General features: G+C 42.5%; 1 protein-coding gene across 1 annotated transcript in view; it reads right to left on the reverse strand.

Annotated features, from left to right (window-relative positions):
• Positions 1–23746, reverse strand: part of SYN2 (synapsin II) — a 194057-nt gene that overhangs the window by 22240 nt on the left and 148071 nt on the right. Inside the window, exons 6-10 of the mRNA XM_063164403.1 lie at positions 22299–22361; positions 19827–19969; positions 14227–14301; positions 10445–10547; positions 3886–4035 (exon numbers count right to left, since the gene is read on the reverse strand). Of these exons, the coding sequence (XP_063020473.1) occupies positions 3886–4035; positions 10445–10547; positions 14227–14301; positions 19827–19969; positions 22299–22361 (534 nt within the window). The remainder of the gene's footprint in view (positions 1–3885; positions 4036–10444; positions 10548–14226; positions 14302–19826; positions 19970–22298; positions 22362–23746) is intronic.

Genomic DNA, 23746 nt, shown 5'->3' on the forward strand with positions numbered 1-23746 from the left:
TGATGGATTTTTTTTACCAAAACAGGTGGAATTTCTGAGTGTCCAAATCTCCTCCTGTCCAATCTTCTCTGCCCTCTGTGCACCAGCAGCACTTGCTACAGAGTCTGGGCAAGAGTTTGCAGATAAATAAACAAATAACACAGAAACACCATATTTTAGAAATCTCCCCATTCAGATATCTCAGGTTTAATGGGTTTAACAATCCCAGCCCTGCCCTGGGAGGTTTCCCTCTGGAATTTGCTCTCCTGGCTCTGTGAGAGGAGAGCTTTGCCAGAGCACTGCAGGGCCAACCATCCCCACCAGGACTTGGCTGCCCAGTGCCAAACAAAGGCTGATTTTCTCAATCATTGATTTGTTTCCTGATGGATGCTTAATTGCAGTGGGGCTGACCACTGTGGGCATTCAGAAATTGAGGTATGTTTTTATGTACACTCACCCAGTCTGGACTAAAATAGAAACACTTCTGAAAACTCCCAGATAATAAAGAAATTCAGAACCTGGCACACCTGGAGCTGCATCATTGAGCACAGGCTGCTCATTTAAAAGCAGAAGCAGCAAAACTCAGCAATTACTCTTTGATAGCTCCAGTATTTTGGTTTGAAAATGTGCACAGATTTGATTTGGGATAAATTAGTGGCTTTGCATTTTGTGTCACCTGTAGAAATGGGCAATTCTGCCCTGCAGATGAACTGGCTGTTTCTCAAGAATGGGAAATAATTTCTTACATTAGGAAAGACTGTTCAAAAGTGAAAGGGGCAGTTTTGTTTCAACAGGCTGATTTTACTCTTAGCAAAACCCAGCTAAAAATTAACTGTGCATGAGGAGTTGTTTGCTTTAAATCCTTCAAATGTGTCTCATGATTTTCCCCTAAAGCTGGGAAGATTTATGGGTATTTGCAAATGGAATCTTCAGCAGAAAATTAAGTCCCCATTTCCTACCCTAAATGGTAGAACAAGGCCAATTTTAAGAGTCTGATAAACTGAGAGGAAAACTAACAGATATTGCAAATATTCTGAAGGACTATCTCTGGTTTTCACTGCATTTTTTTGCTCAAGTGCAATCCCCAAATGTAAAATGAGCTAAGGAAAAGAAGTTTAATGTGGAATAACATCTTGTTGCCATCAGCAAGGGCTGAATCCTTCAGGAATAACCTAAACTAAAAAGAACCAACAAGAATTCCACCATGCCAGAATATTGTCTCTGCATCCATCCCAAACTCTGGTTTGAGAGCAAAAACTCCTTTCCATGGACATGCTGAGTGACAGCAATGACTGAGGAATTTATGAACCTTCTAAAAATGCTCCTTGGATCCTGCTTTCATTCTGGACTCAGGTGGGCAGGTTTCCTTTGGGAATGATTGGGAATTTTATTTACATCCAACAAACAGCCACCTCCTTTGGATGACAGCAGTAACACTGAGCCCTGCTCCTCCCCTGGCTGCTCTGAAATCCAGGACAGCCTACCCAAGACCTTATATTTTTCCCCAAAATGTGAAATATCAAATATGAATCTATTCATGTGACAGGCAAGTCTGTTACTACTTTAAATTTTGATTTGTGTTGCCTTGTATTGACTGGATAACTCTAAATTTGCCTCTTTGCTTCATTTTAATATCTGTTGCTCCTAAAAGGAACTATTTTGGCAAAAGGTGATTTATTTTTTCCCTTTCTTTCCCTCTCAGTGCCCTTTTTACAATGGACTTGAGTCATGTTGGATGGAAACTTCTCCATTGTATGTGGTTCTGTGGCTGCAACAATTTTGTGCTTAGTTTCAAGTGGCTGCAGCATAAATAGAAGCCACACCACTTATTTTTTCATGTGGGATGGGGTATTTTTATATCTTAAAGCATGGTGAGGTATTTGAAGAACAAATTAGTCACTCTGCCTCAAGAACTGGTCTGTCTGAGGTAGGCCACAAAATTGTTCTCAAATTGTTTACCTGGTGTGGAGCCTGCTGGAAGCAAAAATAGATCCTTGATTTAGGTTTGGTGTTTAGTTATTTAGGCTTGGTAATTCCTGGCTTACAGTTTGGCTGGTTCTGGTGTTCAGCTGATGCCTGTGGAGTGAGGAGGTGCAGGGCAGCACCAAAACCCTTCACAGGTCATGGGCAGGGTGGATTTGGTTCTATTTCACCCACAAACTCTTCCAGCTCCTCACCACCCTCGTTCCAAAGAGCTGATGTCTAATCTAAATATATTTCAGTCTAAAGCCATCCCCCTGCTCCTCAGTCCTGGCAAAAAAAGGGATTTATAGGCCCTTTTAAAATACAAATCCCCCAGGTCAGCACTTGTTACTGGCTTCTATTTAATTCCACACAATTCCTTACCCAGCAAATCCACACCTCTCCCAAATTTTCTGTTCTTTTACAAAAACACCGCATTCCCCAAAGTTATTAAAAGGATCACTCCAATGTTCTTAAAACATGGAAATGGAAACAGAAACACAAAGGTGGTTCCTGGGAGCCAGCTGGGCCAGGAGCAGAATTCTTCATCCACACACTTTAACTGTCAGGCCATGCAAGATAAAATAAATGAAATATGCATCTGTTTACAACCTTTGTCCCATGTCTTCTACTGTGCTGAACATATTTCAGGAGCTTCCTAGATTTCTGAGGCAATTTCCATGAATTGCAATTTTCATGAATTGCAGCACATTAAAAAAATATAACCTCATTAATTTCTCACAAGAACAAGAATTATTCAGTTCTATTTTTGACATCTTCAGAGCAAGCATTTTCTATGACAGTGCTCCTTAGATTTCCATGATATTTTATATATGGGACTGAAAGGAAGCAGTACAGAGCCTGGTAATTCCCTGAACTCACAGGCAGGAATACAGCAATACTTGCACTTCTTGATTCTGTCTGGAGACAATCTCTTTGAAATATAACAAACTGATAAAATGTGTTGGTAAGCTCTCAAATCCTTGAGGTTCCACAGGTGTTGGAATTTTTGGAGGAAAACTTTGTGCCTAAAACTATAGAACTTTGTGCTTAAAATGATAGACCAAGATGCTGTACTGTAACTGAATCTTCTACTATGCTGAACTTATTTCAGGAGCTTCCTAGATTTCTGAGGTATTTTCAGGAATTGTAGCACATTAAAAAAATATTATAATCTCAATTATTTCTCACAAGAACAAGTATTATTCAGTATTATTTTTGACATCCTCAGTAGAAGGGTTTTCTATGGCAGTGCTCCTTAGTATTTCCATGATATTTTATATATGGGACTGAAATGAGCCTGGTAATTCCCTGAAACCATGGGTAGAAACACAGCAATACTTGCACTTCTTGATTCCATCTGGAGACAATCTCTTTGAAATAGAACAAACTGATAAAATGAGTTGGTAAATTCCCAAATCCTTGAGGTTCCACAGGTGTCTGAATTCTTGGAGGAAAACTTTGTGCTTAAAATGATAGACCAAGATGCTCAATTTTAACTCAATCTTCCACTATAATGAACATATTCCAGGAGCTTCCTAGATTTCTAAGGCATTTTCATGAATTGCAGCACATTAAAAAAAAGATTATAACCTCATTAATTTCTCACAAGAGCAAGAATTATTCAGTATTATTTTTTGACATCCTCAGTAAAAGGGTTTTCTATGACAGTGCTCCTTAGTATTTCCATGATATTTTATATATGGGACTGAATTGAGCCGTACAGAGCCTGGTAATTCCCTGAATCCACAGGTAGAAAAACAATAACACTTTAATTTCTTGATTACATCTAGAGACAATTTGTTTGAAATGTAACAAACTGATAAAATGTGTTGGTAATTCCCAAATCCTTGAGGTTCCACAGGTGTCCAAAAAACTTTGTGCTTAAAAAGATAGACCAAGATGCTGTTTTTAAAATTGAACTTAAATTAAATTTTATCCTACCTGAGGCTGCTGAGTGGCAGTGGGTCTCTGAGGAGATGGAATAGGAGTTTTGGACAACATTTGGTTCATTTTGCTTACGACTAACTCTGTGATGTGCTGCCTGTCTTCAGCCTGGTGCTCCCCAATCAGGGGCATGGCACAGTCCATCACCTGCAAAATGCAACGGGACATCAGTGCTGGGAAGGAAATCCTCCTCATCTTTGCAGGACGTGCATTTACAGCAGTGCTTTCAGCAGAAGTACACAAGAATTACAGGCATTATGTGTTCCATCAGAAAATAAACGAGAGAGCAGCAACTTTGCAATGCCTCCCACCAAATGGGAGGAGAAAACCTTCCAGAAAAAAGCTTCACTTCACACCTGGCCACACACCAGGGAACAGGGCTGATAAGGTACAATGAGATTTCTCAGGCTGTGCAGTGATCTGCAGGAATTTCAGCTGAGGTTTCCTCCTTTCCCTGATTTTGGGGCCCACTCCACTTTCAGGAGCCGAATTATCCCAGGGAAATGCAGAGTTAAACTTCAGCTCCCTGCCAGTTTGTGGAGTTTTGCTAGGGAGATCTGGATCCTTATTGATTCATGAAAAACTTCAAAACTTTTAAAGTTTTTAATGAATTGCCCTTTGTTATTATTGATAATTCTAAAAAAAGTAGTGTGGCTGCAAAGAATAAGAATTTCTACAGAGAAAGCAGGATGGCAGAGAGGCAGATAAAAATGGGCACAATTCCATTCTGAACATGACAGGTTAATAGTGCTCTGTGGTTATTTATTTATTTATCACACCCATTCTGCTGAATACAACCAATACTGAATCCTGCCACTTCAGTGGGTCCCAAGCACTTGTTATTTCTCCAGAATATTTGTTATTTCTCCAGAATATTTGTTGTTTCTCCAGAATATTTATTATTTCTCAGTGTATCCACTTCTGTGGATATCTCTGTTTGTTTCAAGGGAAACAAGAGCATAACATAACCCCAGCAATTATTCACAAGGGCACTGGGCATTCCTACTTAGGAAAATAATAGGATTTCATTCACTTTTGAGAAATTGCAGTTCTTTTTGCATGTGCACCAGGGCATGTCCATGTCACCTGCAGTGACTCTGGTGTTTCCCACAGGTCTGGGTGGAAGAATTTTGTTATCTGAGGGGTGCACAGGGATCAGTCTGAAGAGCAGGAACACACCCACATTGTGTGGAAGGGGTTTAGAGGCAGCAAAACTCTTCTCAACCCCCCAACCTCTACAGAACATCTCCTTTATTAACAAAGAGCAGAGTTTTGCCTTCCTTCTTTTAGGTTTTCAAGAGGTTCTAGGAATTAAACACAGAAGTTGGATGTTTAAAGGGATATTTGGATTTAAAAGAACATTGCACCTTGCAGTAGTTGGGAAGGATTTATTGTTTATAAATAATATAAATTTTGAGCTTTGCAAACTATGATGAGAGCTATAGAAATTCTGAGTGACAAAGGAAGATTTTGTTCCAATAATGGGATTAGCTTGTAGTCCCAAATAATTTCCATGATTCTTCTGTTTGTTCATTTACAAGATTCACTGGCATCGTGTGCTGGCAACCAAAATGTTGGCAATGTTTGAGCTGGGATTTTCAGATTTAGGAGGTCTCTGAGCTTCCTCACAGCCAAAAGGCTTGAAAATAACCCCAGAGTAAACAATGCACAATAATTGAACTGCAGAACAAATGTTTCCTTAGAAATGAATGATTGGTTTTGACTCTAGGGCCACACCAGCAGCAGAGATGTTTAATAAGTACACTGAAAGGTTTTTTAAAGTTTACCATCTTTTTTAACAACCATAGATTTAAGTGGAAAATTCCATTAATTAAGAGAAGAGTTGATCAACCATTAAGAGTTGATATTTCTGGAGGGGTAAAATGTAATCTTGCAGGTTGAGTGTCTCTTTAATATTAATTTCTGCTCACTTACTTCTATTTTAAAAATTGTATAAACATGTTAAAGATCCATTCCTTGTATCCTGAGCTGTTTCTTGTGAGAGGAATTTGCTTGGTGCCAGGGCTGTGGAGTGTTAATGATGACTGAATACAGAATGTTTGGGTGTGAAAGGCATTGGGTGTTTGGTTCTTCACTGCAAACCATCTGATTTTCAGAGCAGGAGTGATGTCTTGGCTCTGAAAAAATCTGTTTTAATGAGAGTTTTTTTTAAAAAATATGCACCATAGGGTGTAGATGAGCCCCCCTCTTACCCAACATCAGTTAAAAGTTTCACAAGCAAAAAAAACCAAAAAAACCCTTGGTTTGCCATGCACTTGCATTAAAACAATTACTTGGAATGACTGTGAAATAAATTATCTCCAATAAATCCTGCCAAAGGATTAGGCAGGATTAAGATCTGGAGGATTGGGTTTGGACTGAATTTCTGCTCTCAAGCACTTCCACAACTGCAGGTTCACACATCAGCTTCCTTTGGGAGGTACTGCCATGCTGTGTGGCAGAACTGGTGGGAAAAGTGAAAATAAGGAGCCTGGAGGTGCCAGATCTTCGTGGCCACTCCAGCAGAGAGGTTGTTACACTCCTTGAGTAAAGACTTTTCAGGCATAGTCACAAACTGAGGCAGATTCAAACAGATTTGGCATTAAAACCAGAGCCATTTGTCCTTATCAGTCTCTTATCACTTGGACAGGTTTTGACCTTGTTAAAATCCTTGGGTTTGTTGCCACAGGGGCATAAATATTGTTGGCCAAAGAAGTGGCAGCAGAGCACCTCTGGCACCCCCTGAGATCCAGGTGGATGCTTTCATGGTGATTTTTGGTGTATTTTCTTTTCCTTTCACAGAATACAGTCAATTTTCATTCCTGGTACAAGATTTAATGACAACTGTTTTATATTTTTGTTTTATATAAATGTATCTTAAGAATATTTTGGGCAACACCAACAGCTTTTAAATCCTGTGAGTGATTACAGGAATGTCAGGCTGGCATTTCCCCCCCTCAGAAGATTTGACAAAGTTTAAACACACACAAAGCTCCCTGTTTCTAAACAGTCTATTTACAGCCTGTGCTAGATTTAAAATCTCATTTAAACCCAGCCAGTTTTTCGTTCAGCATATAGTTCAGCTATTTAAAATATTGGAGTTTCCCACTAAGAGGATTTCACAGAAAAAAAAGAGAGACATCTGTAATTTATAAAATCAAATACATTCCTTTTGCAGATGCCAGTAAAAACATGGGTGACTATGAATTACAGTCCCTTAATTCATATCTCTGTGAAATTGCATTTTTATATCAATTTACTTTCATTTCAGTGGCCAGTTCTTTGGGATGAATTTCTCTTATCACCCAGGGACTGACTGTAAATATTAGTGGGAAAGGTGAATAGATAAAATTTGGGTACAAGACTGAGACTGGCCACACAAAGAAGAGAAAGTCTGTAATTAGGAAGGGAAATGGGATTTCTAAAGGAGCCAGAGCAATTATAAAATATCAGTAATTGCAAAGTGATCGTGCTGTTTGAAGGAGAAATTCCCACACCCAGCTCTGCTGCTCACCCCAAGGATTGGGATGTGCTGGGCAGAGATTTGGGAAGGGCTGGGAAAGGCAGAGCTGGGCAGGCTAAAGGAAGGGCAAAGGTAAAGAATCCTGTGGATAAAGTGGGAAAAGGCATTTCCCAGGATGCTGAAATACAAGAGGAACACGCTGGAGCAGCCAGGGGGCTGTCAGTCAGTCAGTCTGGCAGGACAGATGGATCTCCTGAGGGAAAAGCCCAGGAATTCCAGGAGAAAACAGGACAAATGGTAAGTACAGGGGAAGGGGGAGTTAAATCAGGGTGGTTTGGAAGGTCCATGCTCGGCAGAGTGAGAACTGGGCAAAACCATTCCCTTTGGTGGGTGAGTACAGCAATGCTCCAGAGCAGAAATTAGGAGAGACTTCTGAGTTTATCAGTGATTACAGCTGGATTTAACTCCCTCCCCGAGCTGAGCAGAGGAATTCTGTCCTGGATGGCAGCACAGGAGAAGTAGCTGAGCTTCTGAAGAATTTGAGGCCAAGAGCAGAACTTTCCATACAACTGTGCACAAACACTGTTTCTTCATTTCCTCTGCTGGTTTCCAGTGAAAGTTTTCTTCTTTAAATCCTTTCTAAGTCAAAAACACCACTTGGGAGCTAATTTTAACTTAGCTCAGGCCAAAATGAAGCAAGTGGGAAAGACACCTGCAGCAGCCCATTTAATCTAAAAAAAATTTGGGAGACTTCTGGGAGGCCACTCTGAAGGATTCTCTTCCATTTTTTCTCTTTTACTGCTCTCATCACCACCCTGAGCTTTTATTGACTTTCCTAGAGCTTTGCTTTTCCAAGAATGAAACAGGAAAGATAATACTCAGTGGGATCAGAAATATAAACAATTCTCTGCTCCTTCTAGCACTGAAACCTCAGAAGTGTTAATTTTAAAAGGGGAAAAGTCCTTATATTTAAGAAGTTCAAAGTTTAATGGACCTTGATTTGATGTCTCATCAGGAAGAAGAGGGGAGGCAAAAATTGCTGCATGCTGCAGTGATGTGTTCATAAAATCCTGTTTCTACAGCTTGTCTGATGCTTGGCAGCTGAGAATTCCCACTGAGGGGGAAAGAACAACACCAAATGAAGAGATGAGGCTGTTGCACAAAATCATAACTTGGCTCTCATCCTGATCAACCTGGCAGCCCCTCTGCTTAGCTGAGCCATCCTTTAATTAGTTCATTCCTCCCCAGCAGGAGTTGGGAGCCAGTTCCTTGCAGTGGGACAGGAAGAACCACTGTGTTCCTCTGGAGGAGGCAGTTTTGCCCAGGGAACCACACCAGGTTTAGAAAAGGCAAAAATCTCTTACATTTCCCACCTAAAAATCTACAAAGAGCCCAAACCTCCACAGAACAACACAGGTGGTTTTGGGCTTGAATAATAATTAATAATTTTGTCAAAATTTAATAATTTTGTCCTCTTCGGCAAAACTGGAGATGACATTTTTCTGGAGAGCAGAAAACTGGTCTGGATATGTGAAGAAAACTTGGAATTCTCCCCTAATTCCCATTCCCTCCCAGGGCAGGTGACACACAACTGGAGGTGACACTGGCTGAATGTGCCAAGTGAAAATCAGCAAGAACAAATCTGCCAATGTTATTTCGCCCATTAGGAAATCTGTGTGTTCCTTGTCAGGTGAGTTCTGCAGGATTAAGGTGTCAGTGGTACCCAAATCCTCATTTTTTCCTTGTTTTTTCCTAATTTTTTCTCATTTTTTCCCTCATTTTTTTCCTCATTTTTTCCTCATTTTCCCCTCATTTTTTCCTCATTTTCCCCCTCGTTTTTTCCTCCTTTATTCCTCATCTTTTCCTGGAGCTGCAGCCCAGGATTTCTGGACTGCCTGTCCTGCTCAGCTCTCTCGAGTGCACCGTGCACGTGCCAGCCTTAATAACTTTTATTTTCCCATGCTGAAAGAACACAAAAGGAGAAAATTCTCCCTATCTTGGTGCAGACAGTTTTCCACTCCTCATTGTAGCCCAGAATTCTGTTAAAATTGCAGTGTAAGAACTGTTGATATCCTAATTTTTCCAGATGTTCTGGTGGATGTGAACCTTGCAAACAGCCCCACATTTCAATGTCTTTTACAGATTCTAAATGTCCTTGCTGATGAGCATTCCCATCTCCAGGACAATTCAGCTGATTCCAGACAACAGCAGGAATTATCACACTTCCATCCACTCTTTTTATTTCTTTTTTTTTTTAATTGCAAGGTCTATTCTGCACCCTGATTAAAATGCTCTGCAGCTCTGAGAATTCTGGGCTTTAGAAATTATGTCTGACTGTGGCATGGAAAATCAAGGGATTTGTTGAGTAGCAGTCTCAGTCAATTGTAGAATCTGCAGTGGTTATTTAATTTTTTTAAAGCTTGCCCTTTTTGCTTTATCAGTTTTTTTGGAGTGAGGAGATTCTGGAGATCCTTGCCCACCTCCTGAATAAAATTCTAGGAACGTGGAAGGTGCTGAAGAAATGGTGATAGGAAAGTGATGATAACTTGTTTTATGGCTACACAAAATGATATTTTTTCATAAAAAAAAAAAAAAACCTCAAAGGAAATGAAAAACTTCAACTTTTCAAAATTACCTACAACAGAAACTTCTGATTCATGAGGATTCAGGTCTTCAGGGCAATATTTAGGCTACAAAAAAAAGTAAAGTTGTTTCCACTTCATCCTTAATCTCCCTTTCCAGGGCAAGGTATAATTTTGTTGGGGTTCCCTTGGGATGGTGCTATCTATAAACCTTCCTGGAAAAGCTGCTGAGGCTGCTCAGGAAAGAAACCATCGGGGTTGGCAAAATGTGCCATCCACATTTGGCTTTGTTTTGCACTTTGTGTACATTTCCTCCAACACCAGAAGACATTCCCATCCATAGGGTTACATTTTCCAGCAAGTTTTGCCACTAATTTGGACCTGTGGCTTTGTATCATGTTTGAAACAGTGCTCAAAAATACACAGCCTTGCCTGAAAGGTTCTTTCCTTGGCTGTTTGTAATATGTAAAGGCAGATATTAAAAAAAAAAAAAAAAAGCAGGATTTCTTACCTCAAAAATATAATCTTTTCCATCCTTCCCATGTACAGCTTTAACAGCACAGATGTCCAAGCCACCAAATATTTCAGAACAGGTGTCAACCCAAAGCTTGTACCTGTTTCACAAAAATAATTTCCTCTGTGAGTGTCTCATCAGGCTCTTGATTTTCTAGAGGCTCACCTAATAACATATTTAGTGTTACATTCAGAATTTTCACTTCATTAAATTCAGAATTTTCGCTACATTGGATGGGTCTGGCTCCTGTATCAGGAAATTGAGTGAGGCACCATCCTAGATTGTGGCCCAGTGTTTTCTAATGGAGCCAGGATGGTTTTATTCCTACAGCACTGAGCAAAAGGAGAAACCCAGGCAGGAAAACCCTGCAGGTGATGCACAAGGACAAAAATATGGCATGATGGGGGTTGTGGAGCATGCAGACAAGGGGTATGCTCTTCATGTAGGGTTATAGACAACAATAGCACAACCCAAGTGGAATTTAAATAATTCCAAAGAATTCTACAACTCCTAAAAAGGCAATTTCATACAGAGTTGGGCACGAAAATTCTTCAGTTTATTTTGTAATGTCATGGCAAGAGACTGAGGGTGGACTCTTCACCCATCCTACCAGCAGCAATATGATTTATTTTCATTTTTTCTCCATGAATAGAGAGATTATCTGACCAACAAGGGGGTGGGGAAAGATTTATTTATAAGAAGAGTGAGGCAGTTCCTGTGATTCCTGTAGCACAAGCTCTGAGAGCCCAAAGACAAGGACACCAAAGGCACTGGGAATGTTCAGTGACCCCAGCAGGGTGGGCAGGGAGGAAATGATCCTGGAGTGATGCAGGCTGATGTCACCAACTGAAGGGCATCATTGGCTAAACAACCCCATTTTTAATGCGTTCATTGATCATGAATTTTCCTCTTGGCTCACTGCTGAGTCTAAAGCAGAGCTATTTCCTCTTCCAGCCCCTCTCCTGCTCCGGTCCTGATGATGGATTTGCCACCTCATAGTATTTTCCACAGAAAAAAACCCCTCTGCTGTAATAAACAAAGGATTTGATTTCATTGTGGGATCAAAGGAAATTCCTTGCTGGGCTGAGAGTCTGATTCATGTATAAATATCTTCAGTAACAGCATCCTTTCCAAGTAAACTTATTAAGTCACATTCTTGATATTTTCTTATATCTAATCTGTTCCAATGGAAAAGTTTTTCTTTTAAGCAGAATACAAAGAAATTGATTTGAAAAGATCCTGATGGTAATATCTTAGCAATGAAAATAACTTTTTTTTTCTTGTGAGAAACCTGGTTTTTGTCCAATATAAGAGGTTTTTTTGGATGCCTGACAAATTCAACATCTGTAGATGCACTGGCTGCCTGGACTTTTTGCATGCACTTGCTTATAAATAATTTACTCTTTTTTGGCTGTAAAATATTGTGTATCTTAGAAAGTCACAGGGACAACAAAACTTGTCTTGAACAGTAAATATCTGGACTCGAAATGGAAACAACGCCGAGGACATTTTCTCTAAAACACTGCAACATCAATCAGATTTATGAAAGTATATTTAATAGCCCATCTTCTGCCAACAAACACAGAGCTGGAAAAATCCATTCAGGAAGAGAGGTTTTGGATGGAGCAGCCTGGAGTGTTTGAAACCCAAGGCTTGCACAGTGGGTTTGAAAAAAGGTCGTGGGCCCTCTTTTCCCAGAGCCAGTGGGGACAGCAGAAATAAAGGAGAAAGATAAAAGATAAAAGGTTGGTCCCAGGGGGCAATACCAGGTGTGCCAGGGGAGGTGGGCACAGTTTGGAACAGGGGTAAATGAGGAATTGTGACCCCTCTCCCTGTCCCTTCCTGCCACTCTCTTCTTTATTCTCTGAATTTCTGCCCTGAGGTTTGCGTCCAGCCAGCAATGCCCACCAGGCAGTGCTTTCAAGGCACTTCCTGCCCATCCATGGATGTATTAAAACCAAAATTAAAGATAAAGGATTGCTCCCAGGGGGCAAAGCAGGTGTGCTAGAGGAGATGGGCACAGCTGGCACAGCTCTGGGGGCAGCAGGAGTTTTGGAACAGAGGGAAATAGGGGTAAATGAGAAATATTGACCCCTATCCTGTCCCTTCCTGCCACTCTCTTCTTTATTTTCTGAATTTCTGCCCTGAGGTTTGTGTCCAGCCAGCAATGCCCACCAGGCAGTGCCTTCAAGGCACTTCCTGCCCATCCATGGATGTATTAAAACCAAAATTAAAGACAAAGGATTCATCCCAGGGGGCAATACCAGGTGGGAGGTGGAGTTATGACCCCTTTCCCTGTCCCTTCCTGCCACTCTCTTCTTTCTTCTGTGAATTTCTCCTCCCTGGTGGAACCATATCCACCTTTCTCATGCTTTTGGCCCTACCAGCTGAAGGAAGTTTGGCTTTGCTGGCTGATGTGTTAATGGGAAAATCCCCACTCTGCTCTAATTGACTCCACTGAAAAACAGGAGCAGGGGCAGAGCTCAGGGAGCATTTCCAGCATTCCCAGCAGGAGCAGGGGAGCATTTCCCATCCCTGGCCCTGCTGTCCTGGGGGCACAAGTGGAGTTTGTGTGTTCCAGCAGCCCACGGGCTGTAATTACACAGCCCAGAGCTCACAGGGAACACACAACCTCACTTTCTGCAGGGAGGTGGGAGGGAATGAGAAAGGGAAAATAATGTGGCTGCAGGCCATGCCCAGAGGGGAGAGCAGTGAGGACACAGTCTAGACAGGGCTTGGACAGCAGGGAGCTGGAATTCCCGTCTTTCTTTCTTGTTTTCACCTTTCCAGCAGGGCAGGCAATGCTTCTGCTCCTGTGTCTCCCTCAGCTCCTAAGAGGCACCAAGTTGTAGGTTTAAAAAAAAAAGCCCCAAACAAACAAACCAGGACTAATGTTGAACTTTAAAACACCTTTTAAATTCCACTTTCACTGCACAGAGTTTAGTTCAGCTTCCACTGGTGGCAGCCTTTGGAGAAGCTGAACAGCAGAAAATCCACAGCCATTCAAAAGCCTCTGAGATTTTGTTTTGCAGGGAAAAGAGGTTTATGGGTTGTGGAGCAAATGAGGGGGATTGAGAAAAGAGTTCTGAGCTTCAAAGTGCTGCTGCATGAATGTTTTCAACTGGACTGCAGGAATTATCCAGGATAAGAATGGGAAAGAAAAGGAAAAGCACAGTAAACCAAAGTACAGAGCTGGAATGATGGCACAGGGGAAATAAAGCTTCAGTGTATCCCAGCAACAGGGGAAAAAGCCTCACAGTGCACTTGAGTGGAAATTTATAAAATGAAAAGTAAGGAGGTTGGGATTGAAAGTAGAAAAGAGAAATGGGATTTAAATAGGGAAAATAGGATTTAAATAGGCAGACTGGATTGCTTGGTTATGTAGGGGAGTGGTAGGATGTAGAAGGAGGAAAGTTTAAAAGAGGTGTGAGACTGGTGGATAAGAGAGGGCGAATGAACCAGGAGAAACCACTGACAGGTCAATCTGCGAAATTCAGTTTTCTGAAGGGAATTCCAGACATTTTCTAGGAGCAGATGTGGATGTAGGAACCCAGGGGCTCACAGAACCCCTGGGGCTGTGAGTGTGGGTGGGTAACTCTGAAGCCATGTGGAACTCCTGCCTCTGCTCTCTCCCCTGACTGAGAGATTCCTTTTCCCCAAATGAACACAGTGCATGCACTTACTGTGACTTGTGTACCAACAGTGGCATTCTTTAAAAATCCACTTCAAATCAAACTCTGTTAATTCTTTAATTACCTTTGACACGAGACTCCACTTACTTATCTGACATAGCAATTTGTTCCAGCATGGCAGAGCCCGTGTTTGTCTTCCAGTTCCCGGATATGGAAGTCCTCCTGAAAGGGGGAAAACATTACAAAGGCAGCCAGGGGTTTCACATTCCCATCATCAAATGCCTCTGCTTTTCCCATGAGTGCAGCAGCAGTACTGACACCTTTTCCCCAGCTGGCAGCTTGGAACCGAGCATCTGAACCGTGAGGGGTTGGAAGAGCATTGTCAGGAATACACTTTGTACTGGAGGGACAAAGAGTGGCTGGGAAATTTCTGCTCCCCATTTATTTATTTAAGTTGTTTTCTAAAAACTCAGCCTGCTTTGATGAAGGGGCAGTGTTAGAAATGAGCTGGTGCCAGCTACAAAGGAACTGAATTATCTGTAACACGCTGGCACTGCAAAGGTAAATGTCAAGAAGCTTCAGCTTCTCCTTTCAAACCCACCCCACTGTGTCCCAACACTCAAAAAGCAACACTTTTATGTTTCTAACACCTCTGAAGTGATTTCAGGTGTGTTTTGGAGCTGGATTTTGGTTCCTCCTCCAGTGTTCACTCTTTGCTATTTACTGATATAACCTAAACACTCTGTGTCAATTCACCTTCTCCTATTTAACCTCTAAGAAAGAAAAAAATCCATGTGAAGGTTTTTTCCCTCTCAGACCTTAGGGCTGGGAAGATTGCTGCTTTGTGAAAGCTAAATGCTGTACTGGGAACAGGCTGTGCATACAAGTTATGAAGTGTTTCCAGTTAGTAAAATCAAGGGAACATCTGCAAAGCATTAAAAGTGTATCAGGCAGCAGCCAGAGCATAATTAACTTCCATGTCCCATTAAGTTAATTATGAGGGTCAGTAGCAATTGTGGGGGAATGTTGATATTTCTCTGGGACCTTCATAAAATTTAAAGTTCTTCTGTGATGCCATGTCCTGTGTTGTGGAGAGAAAAGAGAGATGGGAAGGGGAAGGGGAGAGAAGGGAAGGAGAAGGGAGAAGAGGAGAGGAGAGGAGAGAAGAGGAGAGGAGAGGAGAGGAGAGGAGAGGAGAGGAGAGGAGAGGAGAGGAGAGGAGAGGAGAGGAGAGGAGAGGAGAGGAGAGGAGAGGAGAGGAGAGGAGAGGAGAGGAGAGGAGAGGAGAGGAGAGGAGAGGAGAGGAGAGGAGAGGAGAGGAGAGGAGAGGAGAGGAGAGGAGAGGAGAGGAGAGGAGAGGAGAGGAGAGGAGAGGAGAGGAGAGGAGAGGAGAAGAGAGGAGAGGAGAGGAGAGGAGAGGAGAGGAGAGGAGAGGAGAGGAGAGGAGAGGAGAGGAGAGGAGAAGAGAGGAGAAGAGAAGAGAAGAGAAGAGAAGAGAAGAGAAGAGAAGAGAAGAGAAGAGAAGAGAAGAGAAGAGAAGAGAAGAGAGAAGAGAAGAGAAGAGAAGAGAAGAGAAGAGAAGAGAGAGAAGAGAAGAGAAGAGAAGAGAAGAGAGAGAAGAGAAGGTGCTTGTTGAGTGTTGTGTGTAAGGAAACCTCAACTAGCAGAGAGGTTGTGTGTGATTTCTGCTCAGTTTTTTGAGGTGGTGTTTATATACATGTGCCTGCTTAAAAATTAATAATTTTAGGCTCATTACTACTCCACACAGACATTTGGCATCAGAGAGAAAATCCCACAAATCACAATTCAATCCTCTTGCAGACTTCTTATGGGAATTGATCAGAATGCACCCTTTTAGGCATCTTTTAGGAAAGAATATGTAACTAAATCAGGAGAAATGGTTATCCTGAAGGCTTTTAGCCAGTATTTAGCTCAAGATTCTCAGCTGCAGTGATGGAATCCCAGCACCACTGACTGGAGACACAAAGATGGCCAGATTGAAGCCCTATTTTCCCTCCACACTGGGAAAAGCCCCTGCAGAAGTCTCCCAGTGGATGCTTGGCTGGCTGTGAGGATGCTGCGGGGGTCAGAGCAGGGCTGAGGGATGCTGTGGACACTGAATTCACTGGTGGGATCTCAGGAGGTTGTGGGTTTGACACAGATGAACTCCAGAATGAGAGATCATGGTGAACTGATCCAAAACTACCCACCCAGACACCCTAAGCCCTAGAGATGATTTGTGTAATTATATATATGAAACATGCAGGCTTCCCACCCTTCTTCATGTCTGATAATTGCCAGGAGCCTTTCACATCGTTATTTCCTCCTCTTTAACCAAACACTGAACAATAAATAAAACAACTCCTACACCTTTAAGTGCTTTACACTTAGGCTTAACATGTTTGTACTCGATTTGGTCTTTGCAAGAAGGAAGAACTGTTTTAGAATTGCTAAACAATTCATAGTAACTTGAGCTTCCCCTTTTCCAATACCTTCCTGCTTTATTTAGTAGCATTTGCAGTATCCAATCCAAATTGCTGGGACAGGGACTTGTCATCAGAAAAATATGTAGAAATGTCTGCCTACTATTCTTGGGTAGGCAGCCTGCTCTGTGGTTTGATCCTCCAGCACTATTCCTCTGCTTGATGTGCTTTACTTTTGGTTTATTGACCCTTTGATCAAAGAACTGTAAGCCTTGGACTCGCAGTCCTGCTTTTGCAGGGGAGATTTAGATACAGAGCTTTTGTACTTCTGTTTTTCTACATGGTGTGTGACCCTTTTAAACTGGATTCCTTGAAGTCAGCTGAATGCTGCCCGGGTGCCCAGGGCAGTTAAGTGTGTGTCACACAGCCTCCAGAGGGGCTGTGGTATTTACAGGGATCCAATCCTGCTTTTTTGGCCATAATCTCTACTGACAGACGATAAGCACCAGTGTTTGGTGACTCATGGATCCACTTAAACCACAATTTCCCACAGAATTATAAACCCGAGGCTCTTAATAACTCTCTTTAAACTACAAAAACAAATGTTCAGCTGGTATTTTTTGTGGTGGCTCTCTAAGTGCTCTGTTCCTGTGTCACAGAGCAAAATGAGAACCAGCTGTAGAACAATATTCTACTGACATCATGTATATGTATGTGCACATGAAGAATTCTTCAGACATTTGGTAAATCTTCTCCTTTCCACGCCGCTTTGTAATAACGAGCCCGTATTTCATTTTGGTGTGTGATAAAGAATCTGGAGAAAAAAAAACGATCACTAGGCTTTTAGCATTTGGATGAACCCAGAGTTTCTGAGTAGAAACTTAAAAATAAATAAAAAGGTAGGAGGAACAGGCTGTCATTTTAACTTATTTTTGCTGTCCCTTAGGCCAACTGCTGCTTCTGCAGAGAAGAAACACTTATGTTTCAGAATGATAAATTTACCAGGGTTGACTCTTCCAAAATTATTCCTGACACTGAACAGCATTTAAATTTCAAGTCAAAAGGGGAAAAAAAAAGCAGGGCTTTCTTCTACAAAATGCTGTGGTCCGATTTCTATCACAGGGGATGAGCCCAGTGCTACATCTGGTACCTGACCATGCATTGGAGGCATTGAGTGCTGGGCCTTATCCCTTTCCCACGCACACTAAAGTGGGAAAAATCAGCTCTGTTTATTTGGGAAGGGGAAAGATGGGCAGCACAACACAAGGAATCTGCCTGTCGAAGAACTGACAGGAGAGAAAATAGAGGAAAGGGAGGAAAAGAGAGGAAAGCTCCATGCAGGCCTGCAGAGTGGCTTGGGAAGGTGTGTGGGGAGAAGAGGGGACTGGGAGCAGGGCCAGAGCCAGGCTGGGAATGGCTCTGAGGAGGATCCAAGGGCTGAGGGACATCCTGGGGACATCCTGGGAATGGGAACAGTTCTGGCATGAGGGGACAGGACTGAGGGACAGGAAGGTTGGAGCAGGCTGGGAAACCAGTAGGACTGGAGCATGGCGTGGCCCAGACAGGGGGACGGACAGAGGGGACGCTGGTGGGGCTGGCAGAAAAGCAGGATGGGATCCTCAGAGAGGGGAAAATCAGGTCTGGAGCAGCAGTGTGAGACAAACCCCCAGAACTGGAATCAACCCTCCTGGGAAAGCTGGGGGATAAAAGCTGTAACATCTGCTTAAGGATCTGGAGCCGCCAGGGAGAGGTGGGGAAGGCCCAACACACCTGAGCTCCACAGGGAGCTGAAATCACAGTCCTGTATCACCAAAACCACGGAATATTCCAGAAACTTCTGCATCCTCATGAGCTGTTTGGGTGTCCTGCCTTGGTCACTGTCCAACTCACATTTCCAGCACGCTGATTTTGCAGTGCTCAGTGAATTCTGGGTTCAGAAGCACTGGGTGTCCACATTGAGGGTGGGTCTGACCCATGGGAACTGTGCTTCCACCAGATCTGTGCTCTCCTGAGCCCCTCAGTGGGAGGGAGCGGGGATTTTTGAGCACTTTTGGGAATTTTGGGTTTTGGGAAGCCAGACCTTGGATTTTCTTTCCCAAGTGCACCCTCAGAACCAGGTGAGGGCAGAGCAGCAGATCTGTGCCAGCAATGTCTGGGTGAGAGCTCCAGAGTGTGTGGCCTTCCAATATCAATCTAAAGAGAGAAATGCTTCCCCTTATCCCGCCCTGCACCAAAGTTTCTATTTCTTCATGGCTGTTCTGAATTATTTGGTTCTTAACATCAACCCTGTCTTTTAGATTATAAAATATTTTATGGATTGGCTTTAACCCAACTCCAGCTTCTCTCAGTGTTTACAGTTTGCTTGCAATTTTTTATTGATAAAGAACCTGACTGTACCTTACAAATGGTTTACAAGGATTTGCTGATCCTTCCAATGTTCAGGAGTTCCTTGAGAAATAATGTTCAGGAGTTCCTTGAGAAATATCCCTGTGTCTGGATGTGGGTGTGGACATGTAACTGTGTATTTTTATCCATGTTCTGGTACATTTTCCCTGCCTCAGGATGGTAAGTGTGAAGGAACAAAGACATGAGATGACCTAACTTGTCACAAAATGAGAAATGAAATGAGTGTTTGTCAGATTACACTGCCTGATAATTGAAAGAGAGTAACAATCAGCGTAAAACAGAGACCAGAGCTCAACTGCTGCCTCACAACTGGTTTGCTGCTCCAGCTGAATGTCATCTGTGAAGCTGAAACATCCCCTGAGCCTCTCCTTTAGCCATGGCCTTCAAACAAACACCTGGACTCCAACATGAGAAGGGGTTTTCATGATTCTGTGAAGGCCTCTCCAAGATTGGATTGTGTATTTGGTGGGTTATGTTGAAAGGAGAGGACTTTGTTCCATTAAAGTGTGACAGTTAAGCTTGTTTTGTGAATGAATGCCATCCAACTTATCCTCAGAGGGGGGAAGAAAAATGTGAAGAAAATTTAGCCTTAAATTGATGAAAAGGTACGAAGAAATCTGAGTTAACCTCTGTGCAACCAAACCCTCTTCCAACTGCTCCTTTCTTTAAATTAAAATACTGAACACAAGTTAGCAGAAAAACCCCTCTGGCAGGCTCACCTTGTGTCTCATCCTCCTCCTCCCAGCCACAACCAACTGATAAAAAGAATTTGGATAAATCCAGAAAGTTTTAAATACTCTTTCCATAGAGTGTGACAAGGGAGGCACCATCTCAGAGACTCCTCCAACACCCTTTCATCTCACTGGTGCTTATCAACTTTGAAACAAAAGCAGGAAAGAACATAAGGATTTGGCTCACATGTATGCCTTGTAGTTACTGCCTATTTTTTGGATCCTGATGTCATATTTGGAGTCTATGAAGGGCTCAGTGGTGGCGTAGGTCTGAGTGAGTGCTACCACGCTGGCTATGTCCTGAAAATCGTAGTGGTTGTCTACCTTGATCTGGAGCCATCAAGCCACAAGAACACAGCACAGACAAGAGAAGAAAAGAGTAATTAGGAATGAAATGTGGAATTCGGTTGCAAATTCATGAGAAGCATGGTTTTGACAGCATTAAAAAAATCTGATATTTAATCTGATTTCTAGGTCTTGTAACATTCCTGCTTTAATACATCTAGTTTTCTAGGCAAAATATTACCTGCTCATTTGGAGAAAGCAATTTGCAGGCACTGAATTTTATTTTGGGTTGGGGTTTTTGTTTTGGTTTGGTTTTTGTTTTGGTTATTTAGTTTGTTTGTTTTTGTTTGTTTTGGTTTTTTTTTTTTTTTTTTTTTTTTGATGTTAGTCAATTATAGATGTTCAGGCCTCAAAATTTTTTTTTTTAGGTGTGACATGCAATTTCAATTCCAATGGATGTAGATTCATGTTGATTCTGTAAATTGCTCTGGTAACTGAATGCACGTGGAGCCCACCAGGAATTTTGACATCATCCCATCAGCTTTTCCCATGAGGGAGGAGCTGAAGGGTCCTGATATCCTGGGGAAGGCAGGAGCACAGGGAGCAGATTTTATTCTCATTTTTCCATCATTCTCATTTTCCCATCATTCTCATTTTCCCCTCTGCTCTGAAGGAGCTGGGCTTTCCAGGGGTGGGAATTCCAGGGCTTTCCAGGGTGGGATTTCCCAGGTGTGGAACGCTCTGCTGAGGCGTGAGTGACACTAAACCATCAGCTTTACACCTTGGAGGAACAGGGGCATGGACAGGTGGGGAATGCTGATCTAGGGGAGAGGAGAAGCAGATTTTGGAGGGCAGAGGGAGGACAGAGACATCACCTCTGGACAGGGGGCACAATCCCTGTGGGGATTAGAGCTGGGCAAGCAGGAGTGAAAGGGGCAGAAGAGGGAAGTGGGGCTCTGATCCAAAGGGCATTTCAGAGTGGTGAGGAGCTCAGGATTGCCCATGGTGTCCAACATGAGGAGTTGGCAGCTCTGTGCAAGCCCAGCACACCCTGGTTGCTTCTCCTTCTCCTGGGACTGGAGAACCTGAGGGCCACGGCTGGGAGGTGGCACAATAAAGGGAATTTGGTGCCCCCAGCTCTCTGATGGAGAAAGACACAGAGTAATTTGCCATCTGAGAGCAAAAAACCAGACATGAGGCCTGGTTTCAGCTTGATTTTCTGAAGACTGACTGGGCTGTGTGGGTTTAAGTGGGACCTCTGGAAATGCTGCTGCCAGCAGTGCCCTCAGGGAGGGCTGGGCTGCCAGGGGAACCTTCCTCTGCTCTCTGATTGAATTCAGTCCTGGAGGGTTTGAAATATTTCATAGCTAAAAGGAAAAATCATTTCTAGACATTCAATACAAGGAACATTTCTGGGCATTATTACCCCTTTTCTCTAAATGAGAGGTTAATGTCCAAAGTGCAGCATAAACATTCTAACACTTCACATATGCAACCCACAGAAAGTGCAGTTTAATTAGTGGTTCACTCTGCTCTGAATTAAATTGCCTGCTGGACTTGCAATGATTTACTAAATATGAAACAAAGCAAAACAATCATAGGCAAAAAATAACATACAGTGCAAGTTGTAATTAAATCCGTTTTCTATCTCTAAATAGTGGAAAATATTATGCTCATAGAGCTTTGGAGATTCAGGATGATAAATGTAAATATTCTCTGATTAACTGATTTAAAATCTAACCACTTCTAGCACTGAAGTGTTTTCAGTGGGTGAAGTTACCCTGCAAGGACTAGAAGTTGGCACTGATAGCAGTGAAAATGGGATTTAAATGCTCTCCCACTGGCCCTGCACTGTGAGATAAGTGACACCAAAACATCTGTACTCACCACTGAAATGCAATTACTTTGGAGAAAGAAAGCAGCAGTTATACAGAGGTATGAAACAATCACAGACAGCACATCAAGATAGGAAATCAACGTTCAGTACCAAGCTGAAACCAACAAAGAACCAAGGCAAAACCTTCCCACACTCCCAGCTCCAAAAAGTTGGATTGTGCAACAGACCTTGACTCTTGAAGAGTTTCAGTGCAGACAATACATTAATAAACAAGGTTTTGCTTGCAGAAAGCATCTCAGCACAGTTCAAAGCACATCCCACACGGGGCAACTCTCAAACTGCAAAGGCCAAGTTGTAAAAGTACTTTGGGCATGGCTTAATTTTCCTAGAGGGAGATGCTTTCTTAGCATGGACAGGCAGAGATTTGCAAGGGGGGATCCAAGACATAAATAAAGGTAAAATCTCAGGGGAGGAAGGAGCATGCACAGGTTAGGGACAACCCCCAGGCTCCCAACATGCAACAAATAGCATCTGCACCTTTCCCATGCCTGAGTGAGCATGTCCAATCTTCACAACAACAGGAAAGGTTGGCATTGTGAGCTGGGGGAACAAAACAGGAGCATTAGAAGAGAGACAGACCAGGAGATTAAACAGCATCATCAATTGAAGCATGGTCATAATGTGGCCAAAGCTGTTCTGGCCACGTGGAGCCTCAAGCTGCTCATCTCTGTGTGCTGGTGACTTGCTGGGTGTGTTTTCTGAGCACAGTGTTATTCCCAATACAGCCCGTTGGTGTTCTTAACTTTTCTTAATCTTAACATTTTTTGTATGTCCTTTAACTTCACTTTTTAAACTGAATTTCTGCTGTTTCCTATTTTAAGCTTAAGGTTGGCATTGTGAACTGGGGGAAACAAAACAGGAGCATTAGAGAAGAGAGGAACCATGAGATTAAACAGCATCATCGAGGGAGATTATAGAAGCGTGGTCATAATGGGGCCAAAGCTGTTCTGGCCACGTGGAGCCTCAAATTGCTCATCCTCTGTGTTCTGGTGACTTGCTGGGTGTATTTTCTGAGCACAGGGTTATTCCCAATACAGCCAACTGGTGTTCTTAACTTTCCTCAGTCTTAACATTTTTTGTCTGTCTTTTAACTTCACTTTTTAAACTGAATTTCTGCTGTTTCCTATTTTAAGCTTAGCTTCTGGGTTTTCTGACCCACAAACTCACACTCTCCAAGGCTGTAATCAGCAATGCTGCCAAATTAACCACCTTTTCCCCTTCATTTCCACTATTTAATTGGGCTGTAAATACATTTTCTGGCCACTTATGAAAGCAGTGATGTCTAATTCACAAAAACTTGCTTTAAAGGCAGCTCCTAGCTTGTGCTACAGAACATCTGAGTTTTCTAGGGAAGGCTCCAGCTTCTGCCCGGAATGCAGGGAATAACTTGGAATAATCCAACCACTGAGTAGGAAATCAAATATACAGAAGCATATAAAAACACTTTATCCACTGAAATGGGAGTTCTTCTGACCCTCAAAAAGTGCTGTGGATGACCACTTTTACTTCCATCATTCACTTGAAAAAGTTTGAGCTCTGCCCGTCATGGCCATGGTTGGCACTGCTTTTTTCCACTTAAAATTTGCATCTATTGAACCTCTGTCACTCAAGCACAAACCTCATTTCACAGAAGAGGTTTATAACTAGGAATAAAAAGCTGAACACCTTCAACATGTGATTAAACTGGGCAGCAGCAGGACAGTGTTACAGGCTCCAAACCCTCCCTTTAGTGCCTCACTCCAGCACAGTAAATACAGCCAGAGGCAAAGCTGATGCTCTGGAACATAAACTAAGAATTGCTGGAGGTTTTATGAGACACTGACTGGTTTCAGAATGACCAGAAGCACTTGCATTACACAGTAAAGGTCACCCCTACAGGAATTTGGGAATGAAATTCTTGCTAAAGTGCAGCAACCAAAGTTCCT

This window comes from Melospiza melodia, chromosome 10 (assembly GCF_035770615.1).
Source record: "Melospiza melodia melodia isolate bMelMel2 chromosome 10, bMelMel2.pri, whole genome shotgun sequence".
NCBI lineage: Eukaryota > Metazoa > Chordata > Aves > Passeriformes > Passerellidae > Melospiza > Melospiza melodia.